This window comes from Oryzias latipes, chromosome 7 (assembly GCF_002234675.1).
Source record: "Oryzias latipes chromosome 7, ASM223467v1".
In the NCBI taxonomy this organism is placed as follows: domain Eukaryota; kingdom Metazoa; phylum Chordata; class Actinopteri; order Beloniformes; family Adrianichthyidae; genus Oryzias; species Oryzias latipes.
Window position 1 is genome coordinate 8626547 of NC_019865.2, and position 21590 is coordinate 8648136.

Genomic DNA, 21590 nt, shown 5'->3' on the forward strand with positions numbered 1-21590 from the left:
TCTTCTATTAAATCCAGCATCTCAATGAAAAACTTGAGTTCTCAAAGAATCACCCCAATGAAAATCGTGTTTTTAACATATTCTTGTGGCATTTTACTCATAACGAAGGACAAATAAAAAGAAAATTACACCTAAAATTGAATTTCCAAGTAATTGCTCGCCCTTTTTGTTGTACCAGTATTGATCAGTTGGAGGTTTGAGGGGCTGTGAGCTAGTTAGAAAGCATGTAAAGGAAAGACAAAGGGATGATGGGAAATAAGAGCAGGCTTACTTTGTTCCATTAGTCTCGCCCATGACTCAGAGGCAGATTTTTTAATAAACTACTGCCGTGCTGCAGAAACTATGATTTTGACTACGAATAATCACATTCAAAAGCCCACTGGGAACGCCGTAGAGTTTTGATTTATTGGAATCTTCAAGAACTGCCTTTGGATTGCTTTGCTGCAAACGGAATTTGCTTTAATAATAAAGTTTCAAATCGTTTTCTCTCCTCTCTTCCTTCATGCCTTCCTCCCTGGAGGATTAAATTTCTGAAATAGGGAAGATTATGTCTCTCAGTGTCTCCATCACGCACCAGCAGTCAGGTGTATGTGCTTTAATGTGGCACTTGTGTGGGCGCACACGCACGCACACACACACACACACACACACACACAAAGGAAAACATAATCCTCTCAAAGCAAAACACATTTTTTAGAAATACACTCAACCACAGACAAAAAAAAATTGTTTGCAATAAAAAGAGGCCAATGGATCATTAAAAATGGATCTATGTACTCGTTACCATGTCATTCAAGCTCCCACAGGAGCAGCACTGAAGAGGGGGAAGAAGTAGTTTCAGAAATGGTGCCGCACTACTGGATCATGCAGGGATGAACGCAAATCTTCTTCCAAAGCCGTGCTTGACTTGAGGTGGGTGTATTATGCCTAAAAAGAAATGGTTAGTTCATTTAAAACCGAAATAGTTCTTGTTTGGTATAGAAACTTAGAGGCATAATAGGTAAAATCCACAAGGCCTTAACAAGAGATCGTATACAAGATATCTAGAAACAAGGAGCTCAACACAAACAGTCAAAGGAGGAAAAATAAGCTAAATAAGCTCACAGGCCCAATAATAAGTCATTTTTACCAGTTCTAAGCAAATGCTTTGTATTATATATTTTATTAATCATAGTCCATTTTGATGACAGTTATAAAAAACTAATGTAACAGGTGGAAATGATTCATTTTAGAACAAAATATGAACACAATGAGAATGCAATCAAGTTGTCCCATCTTAATTACTCTTCATGTCATCTAAAGCTAGGACTTAGACTTAAAGCATAGATCTTAATTTTGTTAAGAAAATAAGTTTTTTGTGTCTTATGAACCTTTCTTGAAGCCAGCATTTGAGTTTTTGTCAGTCTTAAATCAGGTTTTTCTATTGTCAAGAGTTTGGGCAAAAGTATTGGAGTCATTTTAAAGAGTAATTCATAATTTCCTTCTTTTTAGATCCTAGCTCTTAATGAGATTTTTTTTCTTGACTGTGCTGATTTTAAGAAAATATTTGGAGCAAAAGAGAAGTTCAAACAATTTGAATGTCTAAAAACAAGGTTTGAAATCTTTGCAAGTATCAAATAATTTTCATGGTGCACCTACAGTGTTGAAATCACAGATTTTGCAGAATTTGCTTGAAATCCAGCTACAACAAAAGTCTTTAAAAAAGAAGTCTCACTTTTCTTTTTTTTTACCACACTTTGCAAAACAAAGAATTGGCTTATTTCTAGGTCCTTGTCCTCAGTTTCCCCATTTTTATTTTTGTAAATTCCCATTGTTTGTTTTTTGGTACAAACTAAAAACCTGTACACTGCTGCTGCAACAATCCCCTTCACAGGTTAGGATCAATAAAGTATCATCTTATATTATTACCTTTGCTATATGTTAAAGCAGCTCTGTGTGAGAAGCGATGACATCCAGCTGCAGACTAAAAAGTTGCTTATATAAAAATATTGACTTAAATCCAGGGGGCAGAAACTTTGATGTTTAAATCGCGCATGCTAAAGTGATGAAAACACAGTATGACAGACATTTTTATGTAGAATTCATTTTTATGATTGTTGTGAGTGTTGTTTAGGTCTCCAACACAGCGAAAAAAGAGATACCCTACCTAGCATGAATGAGTTATAAACCACAATAATATGTTATTTTAGTTGCATATTTGATTTATTTCTATGAAAATAAATAGTCTAACATAGTTATGATTCAGACTAACCCATGAGTTGCAGTGGAAAGTGTTAGATAAAACATACAGTAGCGTTTTTTTTTTCTTTAACCCTTATGCAATCCTATGGGGTCCAGATGACCCCACTCTTACATTGACATGTCATTCCTACCATGACAAAGGTGGACAAAGGTGGAAAGATTTTATGTAATCCATGGACACCAGTGAAGATCACAAATCATTGAAGAAAAAAGGTTCAGCGCACTGTCTAGTGGGGTCTATATGACCCCACTCCCAATGTTAAAGTGCCTAGCACAAGGGTTAAAGCCATGTCACACAACCACGACGTACATTTTGAGTATTTTCCACATATGAAATTTAGGTCTTTAATGAAAAGAGTGATATTGGTAATTCAGAAGTGTTTCTTGCTCGCGTCATTTGTCCGCCGAGGGTCTCGGCTGACAAGTCTTTTTGTGAATTCGGTTTTGAGCTGTTCAAAATTTTGTTCGGTTGAGAATTGCACAGTTTGTGTATTTTACGTTGTTAATAATAATATAATATAATTAAGACATATCTCTTACGCAATTGTGTGTGATTTCTGCGAGATGCATTCGCAAATTTGTGGCTTTCCCCGACTGTTCCACGTATGTCTAAGCTTTTTGACAAATGTACCACCGATGTATAAACTTTATGTTCCGTATATCACATTAAAATTACACAATTGATGCACGAATTTTGGGCCAGATTTGGCTTTTACATTGATTCACGTGTTCTTCGCGTGTTTAATTTGTGTTTCTTCCGTGGTTTTAACATAATTCTTTTGTGATAAATCTGTGACATTTTCACGTAAAGACCACAACTTGTCTCACCTCTTTAACATATATTCACGTATGACCAATTTTCATCTGTGCAATATGCACAAAATGTACGTAGTGGCTGGGACACGGCCTTAAAACCTACTAGCTCCTGTCATATTTTCTGACGAAAATATGACCTCTGCTCCGTAGACGTGAAAAAACCCACAATCCATCCATCTCTGCGCTGCTGGTTTCAGCACAGCTCGTAAAGAGTTTAACAAACTTTCAGAGAATGATGAAATTAACAGGAAGATGATCAAAGGCTTCTCTTTGGACCTTTGGGATGCATGTTTTTGTTTCATTGTAGATCATCTCTAATCTTGTGTCCTCACTTCTCCTTCTAACTTCCTGTGAGAATTCCAGAAAGCCATGGGCAAGAGCCTGTGCTGTGTGGAGCGAATGCAGCATCACGGTTTGAAGTTCCTGCTGAGCTTGTGGGCTCTGGGTTGTTATGCTCCTCCTGACTGTGCTTTTATCATCGGATATACTCTGGCACAACTCAAGACTAAAAAATTATGTCTCATCTCTGGTTTCTACAGGATTTTGTTTACCAGATGTCCCTCAGGTACATGCCATTTAACACTCATGCTGTAAAAAAGACCAAAGTCTCCATCGATCACTCAGCATTGATGCTGCTGGTTTTCTTCGTGTTTCTGCTCTAGGCAAAGCTGTAGGCAGGGATGCCAGCAAAGGCCCCTTTTAGGGTTTTCTCAGATTCTTTCTCCTGCATGGATTCCATTCATTTTTGCCCATTGAGATAAACGTTCCACACGGCTGCCGAACTCCCAATTAAATTCACGACTACTGCTCTGCCCGTTGATGAGCAATTTCTATTATGCAGAGATTACTTTTGCTCTGTGGATACGTTGATTGAGAGAGCGTGCATACACGAGGCTAAGCTTTTCCTGTACAGACAGCAAAATCTGCTGCTTCAAGAGAGTCGGGATTATAGTTAGTCCACTCCACGCTTCACGTACATCCAGTTTAGGGAAACGTCTTCTTTTGAAATTGTAACTGCTCTTAGCTTCATCTACAAATCTGATTGGATACGATCAATAGTTAACAGCAAACTATCAGACACATTGCAACAAAAATGTCAAAATCTTTCAATAATAAAGTTAAACACTTCCTTTTACGGCGTACATGCAATATACTGTTCATTTGTGCTCCGCCATAGGAGAGAAATCCACACTACATCCTTTGTAGGTTACAAAATCAAGCAGTAGGATATTTACAGCATACTAATCAACCTTTTAGATGGTTGTAATTGTTCAAACTGCACGATCTAGTAAAATATCAAACAGTGCTAATATTATATAAAGCATAGTATTGCCAAATAACATCCAGAAATTATTTATAGTTGGAGAAAATTCCCTAATCTGAGAGGAACAGGAACATTTAAATTACAAATGGCATGAACCAACCGTAGGGGAATCTGTGTGTGCCGAACTTAAATTCGGAATAGTCGGGTTTGAAAAAAAATGATGTAATAATATTCTAAAGTTTGAGAAAAGTTCCAAGCATATGGAATACAATTCAAGAATAGACGATAAATGCTAGCATTTCTAAAGATAATTATGAGGACATTAAATATATATTAATAATAGTAAACATGGATAGTCATATACTTATTGTCACTATTGGTATTGTACATTGATGAAGATAATGATCATTACATTATAATTGTTGTGTTATTTGAGTATTGTTTTAACACAGAAATGGCCTTACTTTAAATTGTCTCTCATAAAATAAAAATAAGGTGCAGTCCTTCTATGACAAAACTTATTTTTCAGCATTCATCCAACCATTTTTTCCCAGGACAGCTGCTTGATTTGTCAAGGAAAACATCTGACTGTACGGAAGAGAGGCTATGGCACAGAGGAGGTGTGCCACCATCTGGCCACTGAATGAACTTAAAGTCTATAACATACACTAACTATGCATATCTAAAAGAAAAATCCTAACAAATCAACATTCATTATACAGAGTCCCACTCTCCCAAAGAAAGCTTCAGAACCATTCCGTTTTAACATTCTCTCTTTATTTTCTTTTTTTTTGCTTAAAAAAAGGCTCTAGTGCAAATCATAGAGGAATTATTCAAAGACAGATCAATTGATTTTAAATTATTAATAAATAAGTCAATTTGCGCTCCAAGATGCTACAAGCCCTTTTCACAGTTTCATGACAGTCTCCCAAACCGTCCAGTGCATCTAAACAGGGTGCAGTCTGAAATTAACAACAATTACCAGCAGGCCTGCAAAAGCCCCAGAAGAAGAAAGAAATATTCTCTAAAGTACAGTTAGCAAGTTTCAGTATGACCAAATTACGAGTTTGAATAAAAGCCTTTAATACCCTGTTGGGCTCTTCACAATGTTAGCCTATAAAATATTTAAATAAAGTGTGTAATGTCTGACATTTACCATGCTGCAGCCAAAACGTTCAGCTCCTACAGGCCGGATTTCATCATAAACACATCCCACTACAACTGTTGACAACGTCTAGAGATAAGTGCAAAGATGAAGAGCATGAAGAAGACCATCAGACTGTACATCTTATCTGTGAGGGGAGCAGAAAACAATCAGCATTTTTTACAGGGAAGGTGCAAAGAGGCGGAAAAAAACAAACATAATTATAGGAGATGTGTAAGGATTTCTGTTGGGGAGCAAAGAACTGAGCTGTACAGACTGAGCAAAGTACAAATGTCAACTGCAGTGCAAATATATCCAAAAAAAAAAAAGAAGCAGTTTCCCAAATGTCACAAAAGTGAAGTGTACAACCGCCAAAATCTGGAAGGAAATATGTTAAGCATTAAATGAATAGGTTGAGGCCAAATTTACCAAAAACTTTTGAATTGGGTTGTCTCTTTCCAGTTAAATATCAAATTCAATCCTTCATCTGGGAAATACTGAACAAAGTTACATTTTCACAACTTGAATGCCATATTTGGTCACATTATAACTTTGTTGGCACACAGAAAGCACAATTCTCAAAATGATTTATACAGTACATCCAGTAGCAGCAGGGTCAAATATCATACACTTTTCTTTTATCATCTGAGAATTATATCTTACATTCACAAGCTATGAAAAACTTAAATTACGAATTATAATAATGACATGCTTGACGAGGCTTTTCACAGAGAGCGTGATGCCAGGGTTCACCTGTTCAAAAACCCATATTTACACTTCCTCACATTAGACACGCCATCCATGTAAGGTCAACCGCTTTCTCTCATAATCAGTACCTACAGAGGAACCGTGTCAGACCAACCCACTTGATTTCATGGAGCTACAATGGAAACGTACAGACGCCATGCTGTGAGAGTTGAAGCAAATAATTCCAGGAGTGCAAAAGCATTGCTGAAGATGATTGCCGCTTGCCATCCTCTTCCTCTTTTAGTGGAGCTAAAGTGTCAAGCAACAGAAATATGTCCGTCCATGTACATGCGTGCTCACTGCGATAAGCCTTCAATGTCTGTTGCAGCCGTTGGAAGAGTCATTCATGATCGAGTACAGTGCAGTCTGATGGGCTTACAGTGCAATGACCAGCGTCTCCGCCATTACTGAAACACGTCTACACAGCAAAATCCTGGAAGAGCAGACAAACAACAGTATAAAGGGATGCATATGTATTGGGTTATTGTTGGATTCTTTAAAAACCCACTCTGATGAAAATTGTGTTTTTAAAATGTTCATGTGTTATTTATTTTTTCATGATCGAGGACATATCAAGAAAATTAAAATTGCATTTCTATGGATTTCTTTATTCAAATTGTTGCAAATCAGGAGCAGGTGAAAACAATACAGTTTCTAAAAGATCGCATTTCTGACGTAGAAAATATGCTGGGCAGGCTCTGTTCTGATGCATCCACTTGTGGACAAATAGATCCACGTACGTCTTGGTTTTCCTAATCCAAGCTGGCATCTCGTTCAAAACTGTTCGGCTGGATAGATACAATAGTGCTGGCCATTTTGGTTTCACAGGTAATGTTAAATTGGGGGTGTGAGGGGCTGTGAGCTAGCAGGAGATAGTGTAAACAGACAGCTCTCAGTAACGAAGAGGGGAAGGGGGGACGGGGTTGCTCTGCGCTAATGATCCTGCCCACAACTCAGACGCAAATTCTAACAAACGACTGCCGCTCTGCAGAAACTATGTTCTAGAAAACGACATGTTTTTAGGGATTTAGGCTAAAAACGACTTGATCCTAATTGTAGATCAAAAGATGATCAGAGTGGGTCTTTAATCCATAACACAAGACTTTATATACCAATCTAAGGTAATGGGGCTCACAAATGAAACTTTAAAGCAGTTTACCTGCTGATCTCAGATGTTCTCACACTGAAGTGCTCTGCTCGGAGAGCCGGGTAACGGCTCTGCCTGCTTCCTCTTGGCTTTTATTGGGAGTGTCTCTCTCCGATGCAGTCTGTTGAGGCCTCACCACGGTGATCTTAACGGGAACTCGGACGTTTTGCTGCACTCGGCTATACTGCCGCATGGAAGGATTGAAAGTGCGAATAGGGATTTCTGTCAGAGTGGGCGACTCTTGCTTTGGCTCAGCGCTCTCTTTTATGCTGATTTTACTTCTTTTGTTTGGGAAGACAGCTTGTACCGGTAGGATGGCGTGCCTCTTTGCAGAACCAGAGGTCTGGTGCCGTGTTTTATGTGGAGGTGACGACTGTTTTTCATTCACGCGAGAGACTCCCCGATGAAGGTGTCCGTCATTTTCCTTTGTGACAGAGATTCCTCCCTCTTTCCTTTTGGTCATCTCTGTAGGTTTCTTGGGGCAGACTGCCATGTGTTTGGTTCGACTCCGCCGCATTGTGAACTCCCTGCTACAGTGAGGACAGACAAAGACCTCCTGTTGCCTATCCACCTGTGGAGGAGAAGCTTTGTTTGACGAAGAGACAGACTTGTTCCTCTGTGGCAGAACTCTTTGCACCAACTTTTTCTTCTTTTTTTTCAATATTCTTAACTTTACCGGTGATTCTTGACCGGGTTTAGACCTGCTAGCTGGACTGACTCTAATCGAAGCCTTAATTCCGTTAGAGGAGTTGGTAATCCAAAGGACTCCATTTTGAGCTTTTGCAAAGTGTCGTAAAGGGATGGGGTTTTTCCGTGGCGTGTATCGTCTTTTGTCACTAGCGTTTGCACACGCCAAAATGTGGTTGTGTAGTTCTGGCATATTGTCAAAACTTTTCCCGCATTTGGTACACCTGATAGCCGTGGTAAAAGTCTGTGGGATGTTGTGGGTTGTGAAGTTTGTGGCAGAAGCGACTGAACCGGCAGGTGATCTGTTGTGATAAGGAAAAGGAGGCGGCTTGAAGCTGGGATAATGCTGGTAAATGCCAAGTCGGACATCGGGCCCTTTGACTTTGCCACCATCTGAAGCCATTATCTTAATGGTTGTAAAAAGCTCTTCAGCAGCCACATCGACTTCACTTTTTTCCTTTTTTACCAAGTCGCTGGGCTCCTGTAGAGACTTGGCAGCCGGAGGATCTGTGTTGACTTTAGTTGAGTTGTTGTAGTTTTGAGGTCTAAGTTTTCCCTTTTCATCTTCAGTGTATGTACATGGCTGACCGGGATGCAATTCTTCTTGATGCTGTTTAAGATTGCAAAGGTAGACAAATTCTTTAGTACAAGCACAGCAGACATAAGTCTTTCCGACGCCGTGGAGGCTTGATCGATGGTCGAGCAAAGCTGAGGGTTTGCCAAAGAGCAGCACGCAGAACTCACATTTGTAAGGCCATTCATCAGCATGGTCACCTACATGATGGCCTAGTTCTTTCATTGAATGGAAAAGCTTATCACACACATTACAGATGAAGTTCTTTGTAAAGGTCTGCTCTTGCACATCTATAGTATTATGGACTGGTTCTTCAGCTTTTTCTGGCAGAGACGAAGTCATTTCCAGGGCATTCTCTGACAGAGCAACAGATTTGTCAGCAGCGTCCTCGTCTTTTCCCGCAGGTGACTCCGGGTTAACCACAGGCACTGCTTCACAGTTTGATTCACCCACAACAGAATTCCCAGACATCACCTCTGCGTTAGCAGGCAGAGTTAAAGATTCTGCAGCGGAGGACACCATAATGCTGGGGTGAACAGTTTCAGGGTCAGGCAGTAAGTGCTTGATAGGATTTACAACCATCTGTGTTGGCGTGGTAAAGTCTGTGGCGTCCTCTGGGGGGTTAACTGCAGCAGGAACGACAGTCCTTGGGCCATCGAGAGCTATCGTACACTCGATCAACACGGCGTTGCTGGCAATGTTGTATGAACTGAACAGGGAGTCACTTAAATTGACTGAGGGAGTGAGGGGCACCTCTGACACAGGGGTGGAGTCGAGAAGCACGTGGCTGGGTAGATGCAGGGCTGGATCGAGAGGCTGTGAAAGGGCGACAAGGTTTGCAGAGTTTGTTGTGGCAAATGCAGTAGCTAAATCACACTGGGAATTGAATGCGTTTTCTGTGCAGATGACCATGGGCTCAGAGGATATGTCGGGGGCCATCACCTGGATTGGCTGGCATAAGGGGTTGGAAACAGGTGGCGGGGCTAAAACTGTGATTAAGGAGGGCGCGGTGGGAAGCATGCTATGTGCGACTGGGGAAGCAAATGCGATTGTGCACGGAGAAGCCGACTCCAAGGCAACGGGGCCGAAGGAAGCGGAGGGTGGAGGTAGGGAAGGTGGAGATAGGGTAAGCCCATAAACAAGGCCTTCAGCAACAGGCTCCACGGGGGTCACAATTTCTGAAGCTGTTAATAGAGTAATTATAGGAGATTTTAGACCTTGACTCTCTTTTTCTTTTCCTGTTTGCTTTAAAGCCTTCTCCCCTAAATTTAATGACAGTTCAGAACCACTGTGGATGCTTTTCTGCAAACTCAAGTCCAACACAGCGGAAGCGGAGTCATTTGCTTTGACGGTGTTGGACAGGTCCAGCGGGCGCTGGTTGCATGAATTTCCACCGGTTACAGAAGGCTGCCTGTCCATCAGAGCCGGTTTAGGTGCCTGCTCTCCCACGCATGGAATCATACAGTCATTCATGGTTTGCTGTGTACATGACCCCTGCAGTCCTGTATTTGCAGCAACAACATCGCCTGTATCTGGGGCTGCCGTTCCTTCACCTGATGCTAGGTTTAGCTGTGGGAAGGTTGTTGGAGAGCTTGTTCTTCTTTTAAACCTTCCAGACGGCAGGACAGAGAAAGTGACGGGTGAGGATGGCTTCTGGGTATCTGTAATGACGACATGAGTGGGCTTCAGACTTTCCTGCTTCAGGTTAGGAGTCAGAAATCCGGTTATTTGTTTCTGTTCATCTGTAAACTCAGAATTCTGAGGATATGAGCTCTGTATTACAGGAGGAACAAATGGTGGTGATGATGATGATGTTACAGCCAACTCAGACTCCAGATCAGTTCTGGTTTTGGGTGAGAGGGGGTGTGTTGTAGTGTTCCTCTTGCTATGCTGCAGATCGGGTGGTTCTGTATCTGTACTCAAAACATTGCTCATCTCAAATCCAACTACTGCTGAAGATCCACACTGACCCTCAGCTACTTCACAGTTACTGACGTTTCTGGTTGGCACGGTCTTTCCATCAATATTAAAAGTCAGATTTTCGGAAATGCCCTCATGCTTTCCAGGCAGCGTTCGAAGCTCAGATGCTTCCTTCTCTAAAATCTGTGGACTTTCCTCTGGCTTATACTGTTGTATGTCTGATCCGGCTGAAACCAGAGGCTTTCCTTCCTCGTGCCACAAAGGATTAACATTTGAACTTAATTTTTTATCTGTGTTATTACAGCAAGCGTGTTGTTCCAATCCTTGACTGCTGCTGAAATGTCTTTCACAGAAGTGGCAGAAAAGAGACTCTCTTACAGCTCTTTGGATGAGGGTCATGTAAGGGTCGGTGCAGTCAGAACTCATGTCTCGTTCTTCTTGGTGACTGTCTTCCTCTTCTTCCAAATCCTGGTGTTGGAGATCTGACATGTTTAGGTGTGTAAGTGTGTGTGTGTGTGTGGGGGGGGGGGGGGGGGGGTCAGCTCTTTCGTCGGAGGGGGTTATGTGAAGTTCTCTTAAAGGGTGTATCTTGCCAGCTGTCACACCTAATAAAACATAGAAGAGAAAGCGATAATGGAAATAAAGAACTATTTTTTTGACTAAAGTAAAGCTGTAAAATAATTCTAATTTCTTTTTGACAATTGCAAACAAGAGGATCATATAAAAAAGGCATGGAAGGCCAACATCCTGCTAGTTTTTCAGATGTTTCTACTCGAACATCTGAAAAACTAGCAGATTTTTTTGCTAAGAAGTAGTCGCAAAGATAGTCCCAGGGTGTCACACAACTAAATATTCTTTCATACATAATGTCACATTCTAAAAACAATCATTGCTATGAAGCATCATAACTTCACGCACTTCCAATCCTGAGAAGACAGATGGTTTTTTTTCCTCTTAGTATTATTATTTTTTGGAATCACAGGATGTTCCTGGGTCATTTCCCTTGATGGGTTATAATCCCTGGATGTGGAGAGCGTCCAAACCTTCAGGTTTCCTCATCTCTGCTGAAATCTCCTGGACATCAAAACTATCACGTCAAAAGGTTCAGCAGTGGCTACACTGGTTCCTCAGGAAGAACAATCTCAACGGCAACCTGCTGCAGACCTTCTACTGTTCCAGCTGACATTCTGCATTTCAGGTACATCACCAGTCCGTCTTGGGAGAGGATCCCCCCTTCATGTGGACACCCTCCAAGGATTTTCCAGAATCCTTTTTTTTTTTACCAAGAAGGAGGGTCTAAGGGTAAGGTAAGTTTAGCTTGGTTTGTTTAGTATAGTTTAGCCATAACCTATTGAATTGTATGACTTCATGGTCTTTATGATTTCATGTTTATTATACAATTACTGGTATGAAGCCCATTGAGACGACTATTGTTGTAATTTTGGGCTATATAAATAAAATTAAATAGAGCTACAGTATGGTTTGGCAGCTGCACAGTTAAGAACAAAAAAGATCATTGGGACCCCCCACCCCCCAAATTGACATGTACACCTCCCACTACCTCAGCAGAGCAAAACACATCAAAGACTGTTCACACAGTGGCTCTGATCTGTTTGACCTGTTGCCCTCTGGGAGGCGCTACAGATGCATCAGAACTAAAACAAACAGATTCAAATGCAGCTTTTTTCTGAAGACTCCAAGATTTCACTCCATCCTGACAGATGTGCATGTGTATATTTGTTTATTTATGCATTTGTTTTTTAACATCAATATTTTTCTTTGACCTCCTTATGTCAAAAGGACTTTTATTTTCTTAATTATTTTTTATGAAATATACATTTTCTACTTCATCACTGTATGCACAAAACCTACTTGTTTATATTATGTATACCGTAAACAGATTTTTTTGCACTGATATGGAGACAGCTTTCTTTTTTTGTGAAAATCTTCCATTTTAAAACCAATCACACACGTAAAGCCGTGTTCCAAATGCAGAGAACATGTCGTCATTATCTCACCATTTTAACAATCAGTTGCTTCACATGTTTTTGTTGGGCAAATCAACAGAATCTTCCATCTGTTGGATAAAAGAAAACATAAAAAATTCTCAATGAAATCCGTTTTTGATAAACTGTTGCAACAGATTACAATGAAATGCAGTCATTAAAGCAAAAAGAAGAGACAAGAGGTGTTTCATCACTTATAAACCCACTCCGATCATCTTTTGATTTATTTTCAAAGCGTTACCAGTGGTTTTTTAATTATGCATGTGCCGTTTCTATCCAAAATTTTAAAAAATAGTTTTTCTAGGTCATTGTTTCTGCTGAGGGGCAGTAGTTCATTAGATATTCCCTACTGAATTATGGGCGGAACTGTTGGCATGTAGCAACCCCGCCCATACAAGCAGATAGCTTCATAACTGAAGCTATCTGCTTGTATGACAGCTTACAGCCCCTTACACCTCCAACCGAACGTTACCGGTGCAACTAAAATAGCAAACAATATTGGAGCTATCTGGCTGTACAGTTTTGAGCTCAAGCAAAACAGACCATGACGTACATGGATCTAAATCTCACATTTTTCTTATAGAATATCTGAGAAGCACTAGAAATTAAAGGCCTCGCCTTCACAACATCTTTCCTCTCATAATATGTTGAATATTTAATGCATAAATATGCATTTAATGCATATTTAATGAGTAACTGGGAACGATGTGGAACAGCAGTAAACAGTCAAAGTAGATTTCACGTTTCCTAACCATTTCCTCATTTTAGCCTGCTGTGATTGTCCAGCATCACATTCACACTTAATCTAACAGATTCCCCTCTGACCTGACAGCCACAGCACATCCGATTACCTCAAATATTAACTTTACTCGCTGTTGAGGTGGGGAAAAACCAAGAGTAAAAAAAAGAAAAAAGCTGTAAACAAAAATAGCGAGTTTTGACCTGCATCTCGTGCTGAGGAGACAAACTAGCAGGCCGGTCTGTCACATTATTTGTGCTGACGACTCGCTATTCCTCTGAGCATTAATAACATAAATACGTCTTTGACTGCCGTTTAAACCGCACTTTCAACAACGTTGTCATGTTTAAACGGAAAAAGAATTCAAGTTATTGTTGAAAACAATTTAATTTCAAGCACACAGACTAAAATATATTGTATTTTTAATTCCAGTTTAGACGTCAACATTCGGTTGTCTTTAATATACTAGATAATCCTTTTATTCATGTGGGAGAAAAACAAATTAAATAAATTACGTTTCCAGAATTACAGATTTATGGGCCTACAACACTAAAATTATCCATAAAAAATACACGTATATTAGTATATACTGTTGAAATTTTATATTTGCTACAACAGGATGATTTGAACCCCATTAATGTTATAATATTTAGGAATGATTGCTTTTTCTAAAGTTAGTAAATGTAGATTGTGTTGCGTTCAGGCGCATCTGTTTCACCTGGTGCGATGACGCTCCCCCGTCCTTCTCCATTGCTAACTGGTCACACAACACGTCGTCACAGTCTGCTCGGGCTACATGGACTTCAAAGTCGTTTACACACGACTGCTTTCCTGAATGCAAATAAACTCTCGTCAATATTTTTTTTTATTTTTTAAAGAGGACACCAAATTACATGTTTTGATACCAAAAGCCCTGTTTCGGGGCTTAAGAGGATGAAGACATTTTCAAGTGTTACCATCCTATGCTTATGCTAACAACAATGCTAAGCTTTAGCTACATTTAAAACGTAACTGATCCAATAAATGCAACATCCTACGAGTTTGACACATACTTGCATCGGACTCCAAAGTGCGGTAGAAGGATTGACACGGAACTCTTCAGCAGCCTGTAGTCTTGCTATAAATATATACATACATGTTTTTTTCCCCTTTCGTTCTTCCTGTACCAACACAATCGCAGCATTCTGATTGGTCAGCCAGTGACCCCGACGAGGAACAGACGAATCAGGAAGCCGCTTATTGGAACTTTTTTTTTCGGCTGTAGTATTTTTTTCCCATTATTGTTATTATTTATTTTTTTCATGCAAGCTGTATATAAACGTTAGAGCTTTATTTGATTGCCCAAAAAAAAGTAAAATGGAGAGATTAGTTTATATTAATTGCTGTGTGCGTCCGTTTTTGGCATTAGTCCCACATGCATTTATCAGATTAATTTGATCTATGTGGCTGATCTGTGTATTTAGATTCTATTTTATTTTATCAATAAATGTATCTAGGCCTCATTAATAAGATATGTATTTTTTTATTTTTATAATAGTCTCGAGTTTTTGTGTAGGTTGTGTAGGTTACATAAAAAGTATTCCGCTAGATTAAAATAATCAGACTTCATCTTATTTTTTTAAATAAATATTATTGGTCTTTATGTTTTTAATGTTTTGTTTTCAAAAATTTCAGTTAGGTAAAACAGATCATGCTTACCAAAAAATGTAGAATTTGCTTTTTATTTCTCACTGATAGTAATTGTAATGTTCCACTTTATCCTCTAGATGGCGCAATATTTAAAAAACAATGGTAATTTTAATGTGTTGGGACTTTTTGCACATGCTGTTATATCAGTTCTTCTTAATGAGTTGTTAGTTTAAATTCAACAATGTTTGCACTTTTACTGCAACATTAAAAAGATTTACAAATTAATAGTTTGTTTTTAAGTTTAATTAAAGTAAATTCAAAAAATAATTTTAAGCCCACATTTGGATCTGAAAAAACAGTTGAATATTTTTCATATCCTTTGTCATTCTTGTTTAAACAGAAACCACAATGTAGTCTATTGACAAGTCCAGTCATAATGGTTTTCACTAGTGTTTTATTCCCAGCAATAGTTTTCTTCAACAATTGACAATTCATTCACAGGGCACTGACTCTCATAAATCTAACACCTACATCACAAGCAGCTGGCTGTCAGAGCATCACATCACATTATTTTAAACCTGTAGGAGTCAAACGCACCCCACGTGCACAGCTGTGGCATCGTGCAGCACATGGGTGGCGTTCTCGTGGTACATGCATGGTATGCCTCTTGCTGCAGTGTTGTATGGGGGTTTAGTGGTGTTTCACTGTGACACCACATGCCAGGCCTCCGCCAGCTCTAATGAAAGCTCATAAATAACAGGCCTCCCTCTGTTCCGAGCATGTCAGCATTTCCAAATTTTGCAATTAAGCTGCTGAGACAGTATGGTGTGATAAATTCAAGATATTGCCAGAAGGGCAACCATTTTAGCTGCTATGAATTAGCAAATACCGCAATGTGTTCATTTGAAGCAAGTTTTGGTTTGGTTTTTTCAAAACGTCTTTTACAGATGACACATCTAAGCCCCAAATCATAAAGTACAAGTTGAAATAACTAATTGTTGCATAAATACAACAATTAATTGCAAAGATACAGGTTGAAAGGATGTCCATGGATCTCATGATAAGTCCTGTCCAACAGCTGAAGGCCTATTGTGTAGGACATATTTTACTGTTACAACACAACAGGAGGTTGTGAATCTTCTGATTCACAAGGTGTGTATTTGTGTAAACCCCTTTTGTAATTAAGGCTAAACTGAGTGTTTATGTTCTGCTGGGGTGGATGATGGATTGTAAAAAAAAAAGAGTCTCCAGTCATCCCCACACCAAAGCCTCAGCCAAGGCAGCAGCAGCAGCCGGGAATCCCCCCTACCACACACACACACACACACACACACACACACACACACACACACACACACACACACACACACACACACACACACACACACACACACACACACACACACACCCGCATGGTAGCAGAAAGAGAAAAACTGCCCACCGGGCCAGGGTTTGAATGTTCTTGAAGCCTTGATATTTTACACCTATTGTATTGTTTATAGTCCAAATTGAATTAATTATAACAAGGTTGTGAGTTGGATCTTTTACACTCGTGGTTGTTGGACTTCCAAAAAACTGTAGATAATTAAATAACAAAAAATACTTTTTTTTTAACTGGGTAATTTTAAAGCATAGCATGACATTAAAATATTTGGATGGTTACATTCAATTTTATGATTATAAATTCTTCAGAATCAGACCAATATTTCATCAAACAAGGATAAAATAAATCAAAAATGGTTTCCTTACTTGATTGGCAAAAAACAAGACTCTACTAAGTTTATATTAAATCTTCTTAACTGGATACATTTGATGTATATTCTTAGATAAGACTTCTTTTCATTTTTATTATTACATTATTTTACAGTATTAGCCTTTTCACAATTTAAACCACCCATGGTTGAATACTTAAAAACTTTGCAGCAGGTGGAATCGTACAAGAAATTGGATTTCTTGTACATGTATTGTAATGTCTGTATTTCCAAATATGCTAAATTGATGACATTTTAAATGTCCTGAAAGAAATGTGTGGTAGAAATAATGCACTGGAGGTCTTCATGAACACGCCAAATCCACGCAGGAAGCTGAACAATGTCGCTGTGCCCCCCCCACCCGATGCTCGTCCTGGCAACTGGCAGTGGGTGCCGGTCGGTTCCAATGACTCTGCACAATGAAACATTCAAAACCCACATGAACATGTAAGAGAAACAAAGAGCAGGAGGTGATCCACAACATGTTCACACATCAGACGGAGCGGGACCCTGGCATGAGACAATGAGTCTCTTGCAGACGATGTGTGCCACAAAACCCAGACAAAGGCTGGACTGTGATCCCATGACATGTTAAGTCACTTGGGGCAAAGTTGGATTTATTGCGTTGTGTTCAGGAGGCCAGATGTGCCGGAGGAAATATGCTAATGTCAACAAGCAGGAACGCAAATTGTGCTGTGAACAAACAACATACTGTACATGAGTGGCCCCTTACATAAACAGTGTCCACATTTGCACTGGAATAATACCTCTGTAGGGTTAAATAAATCTCTGGCTATAGGCTGTCTTTTGTAAAACTTTACCTCTCCTTTTGCTTAGAGTAAAATCATTGATCAATTCCAGGTTTGACCCAATGAAAACATATTTAACCCTTTAGCAATCAAAATAGATAAATCAAATTAATGACAAATCAATAAAATAAAACAAAAACTTTTTTCTGCTGCTTAATATTTTGAGGGAGTAAATGTTTTTACTCAAGTTTTCTCAATGCGCTCTACTGTTTGATTAACGAGACAGTTAAAGGGTTTTTAAAAAAAAAGCAATATTAAAGCATTTGACCCTTTCTGTAAGTTTGATATTTTTCTAATATTTTTTCCCTTTAAACGATTTAGATCAAAATAAAAAATAAAAATACTAAAAAAAAAACTAAGTTTTAAAGTGATATTTTTCCTAATTAAAGACGTCAAACCACAACATCTAAGCTTGTTATCCAGCTCTGGGTCTCCTCCCACTCTGCTCCTCGGGGGTCCCCCTTTGGGCTCAGCTGTCTGTGGCACTCAGAAAACATACAGCTGACATTTTTATCACTAAATCTCAAAGTCCTGCCAGCAGACTCACACTTCTGTAAAGTTTCAGTCACTGCAGGGCGATCTTAGTGCCAACTCTGGGAGGAAAATATACAGGATGAAGATCTGAATGGCATGATGATTGTTTTTTAACTGTTGTTGTTCTGTATCATCTTCTTTCTTAGATTTAGGAACCGTTTTGTCCTTGCAATTTTTAAAAAATCATAGAAAAAAATTAGGGTTTTTGTTAAAAAATATATATCTTGATAAATTGTCTCTTTAAGACCCATTTTGATGAAACTTGTGTTTGTTTTTTATATGTTCTTGTGGAACTTTTCTGATAATGGAGGACGTGTATAAAAAATATTTTACTCAAAATTGCATTTTTGAGTATTTCTTTATTCAAAGGGTTAGGGGTTTTACAATTTGCAAACTACGAGCTTCTTTCTTCACTCCATTCTGATGCATCCACTTGTAGACAAATACCGGTACATGTAGATCCAAGTGCGTCTTTGTATTCTTCGTTCATGCTGACATCTGGATCAAAACTGTATGGCTGGATTGCTCCAATATTGTTCCCCATTTTTGTTGCACTGGTAATATTAGGTGTGTGAGGGGCTGTAAGCTAGCAGGAGAGTGTGTACGAGGAGCTCTCAGTTAGGTGATGGGAAGGGGGGCCGGGTTGCTTTACCACAACAGTCCAGTCCACATTCTAGAGATAAATTTCTTGTGTACTGCTGCTCTGCAGAAATTTTGTCTTACAAAGGACCCAGGTTTTGATTTGGGCTAAAAACGGCATATTTATAGCTAAAAGACCACTGGGAACGCTTTTACAACAAATCAAAAGATGATCGGAGAGGGACTTTAGGCTGCATAAGAAACAATTATTGTCCATTCTGTCCTGAGTTTCCATCTCCCCACATCCCCCAGCTTCGTCCCACATAAAGACACATGCAAAGCCTTTGGCAGGGCAGCTCTTAATTGCTGATGAGTGTGAAAGTGTCAGCCTACATATGGATGCCACGTGTGACCTGCATGACCCTGTTACACTTTAGGAAACTAACAAACTGATGGACAACTGTTGATAGATGGTGGTTTTAGCTGACACATTCTGGTGAATTTTCAATTTAGCATGGCTACAAGTAATTAAATTAGTAAAGTAGAAAAGAAAACATGCACAAGATTCCACAATAAGTCAATTTGTTCGTTTTGTTTAATGTTACTTTTATTTTGGAATACTTTTAACAATAAAAATGTATTAATATTGACATTGAATTTTTCAATAAAATGCCTACATTTGTGTAAATCATGTCCCTGGAGTTAATAAATATGAATCCTATATTGTTTTCTTTATTTGTTATTATGTTGTTGAAGGTTCTCATTCATTCAGGTGATGCTGACTGATGAAGCTACTTGGATGAGTAAAGGAAGAAGATTGCAGATGGCATGACTCAACTTTAAGACACATTCACATGTTCATCTAAATCATTAATTAAAAACAGGTTCAGATCACCTGATGGTTTGGTGAGATGCTTTTCTAGTTTCAGAAATAGATTAAATGTATTCAAAAAACCTTTCTAAGTTGCAGCCATGTACATTTTTTATTCACATCTTTATCAGGTTTCTCTTGTTTCCCTCTGCTTGTATTTTGGTATTTCTGCTGAATGACACGCATACAAATGAAATGAGATGTTTTACAGTGTAAAGTAACCCATGTCAGTTTAAAGTCCATTTATATTTCAACAATAAAGCACAGAGGACATAGAAAAAAAAAGAAGTCCAGAATTTGTCAAATTTTTAGAAATGTTTACATAATCCAAAGAAATTATCAATGGACTAAAAAATGGTTTTACGTACCCATTGAGACATGTTATTTTAAGATAATATTTTGCTAGTCAAAAACTTTCTTGTTTAGACTATCTTTATTGTTTTATTTGTTTTCTTTTTGTTGTCTTCTATTGCAAGGACTTAAAGATCCAGTTTTTGCAGTGCAGAACCATTTCTTTTTTTTTGTGAAATTCTTTTAGTTATGAGACTTTGTGATAACATTAGTAAACATAATTAAGTTCTTTAATTAATTTGACACGCAGACCTTCAAGAGGCTACCATCGTTCACATGTTAAACCCTTCAGTGGGCTTGGTTAACTTCATTTAACTGTTAATGTCAACAAATAACCGACCACGACATCTAAATCCTTTTGCTGCGTCAAAATCAATTTGAAAATTTGTAACTGGACTTTTTTTTTTTCAAAAATCGTGTTTATTTTAGTATTTTTCCTACGTTTCCTTTTTATGCACACATTTGTTTTTTTTTCCATTTAGCAGCAAGCAGAGCTAGAACTAAAGTGCGATTTGCACCTCCAACTGAAGACCAAATGAATTAAACAACAAGTGTTCAAAAGTGAGTTCAACTGATTCAAACAACAATAATGAATGTGATGAGATGATTCAACATTGTGACTTAAATAGATCCTAAAAGAGCAGAATTGTTTTTGCTGCCCTTTTAATATAATGATGCTACTGTTGGTGTGGACTTCTCTAATGACTGTGGAGAAAGGCTGCAGGGTAAAGATGGTATCCAAAAAGAGTGAATACAGAACAGATCAGATAAAGTTTGAAATATAAGTCATTTGTACAATGCACTTGTTCTGATATATTTTTAGACTGATGTCACTTCAGTGATGACATATTGGTTTACTTCAAGGCAACATTTTGTTTTTTCCCTAATATTATTACAAAATTCACATTTTTAAAGACCCAGTCCGATTGAAATTTTGTTTTTGGTGTTTTTTAATATGTACTTGTGGCATTTTTCTCATGACGTAGGATATATAAAGATTAAAAACTGTTTTGCTGGATAGCTTCAATATTGTTCGCCTTTTTTTTTTAACCCGCGAATGTTAGGGCTGCGTTGCAGAACCACTACGTGCATTTTGCGCATATCCACATGAAATATCAGTCTTTCGTGTGTGATATACGTGTGTATACGTAAAAAATAAGTGTTTCTTGCGTTTGTCTTTCGTTAGTGTGTTTTCATCCGTGCACTATGCACAAAATGTACATAGTGACTGCGTGACACAGCCTTCAGGTTGGCGTTGTGAGGGGCTGTAAGCTAGCGGAAGAGAGTGTGAACAAAGGGATGATGGGAAATGAAGGGAGGCTTACTCTACATCGACAGTCTCACCCACAACTCCTGCTGCTCTGCAGAAAATATGTCCTAAAAATTACTTTTATTTCATAATGAAACAACCACTGGGGGCACTTTTACAATAGCTCAAAAGATGATCAAGTGGGACTTTAACAAGTCTTCACTGGTTAAAATGATCATTTATGTGGTTATCAGATTTTTAAGCCATGACTGTGATCACACAGATAAAACTGCTACAATTCCCGTAAGACAACCAGTAAAGAACGTCACTAGAATGAAACTTTTAGTGTTTATTTTCAGGCCTGATCCATCTTTTGTTACAGCCTTTATTCATACGGGTGGGATTAATTTCTGCTGAGTAGACAACTGCCTTTCCCCAACAGAATTAACGGCTTTGCCTGGGCTGCCAGAAAAACCCACAAAGGATGGTGTGCTTTCGTGCCGGAGCAGAAGCCCAGTGTACCTGTTTGTGA

General features: G+C 38.7%; 1 protein-coding gene across 1 annotated transcript; it reads right to left on the bottom strand.

Annotated features, from left to right (window-relative positions):
* Positions 1-5076: 5076 nt before the first annotated feature.
* LOC101156736 (PR domain zinc finger protein 2) lies at positions 5077-14471 on the bottom strand. The gene is made up of 5 exons (XM_023956502.1): positions 14338-14471; positions 14004-14116; positions 12559-12617; positions 7372-11145; positions 5077-6645 (listed from the first exon to the last, which is right to left on the bottom strand). The coding sequence occupies exon 4, from the start codon at positions 11027-11029 to the stop codon at positions 7391-7393; it is 3639 nt and encodes a 1212-aa protein (XP_023812270.1). The 5' UTR covers positions 11030-11145; positions 12559-12617; positions 14004-14116; positions 14338-14471; the 3' UTR covers positions 5077-6645; positions 7372-7390.
* Between the last annotated feature and the right edge of the window lie 7119 nt (positions 14472-21590).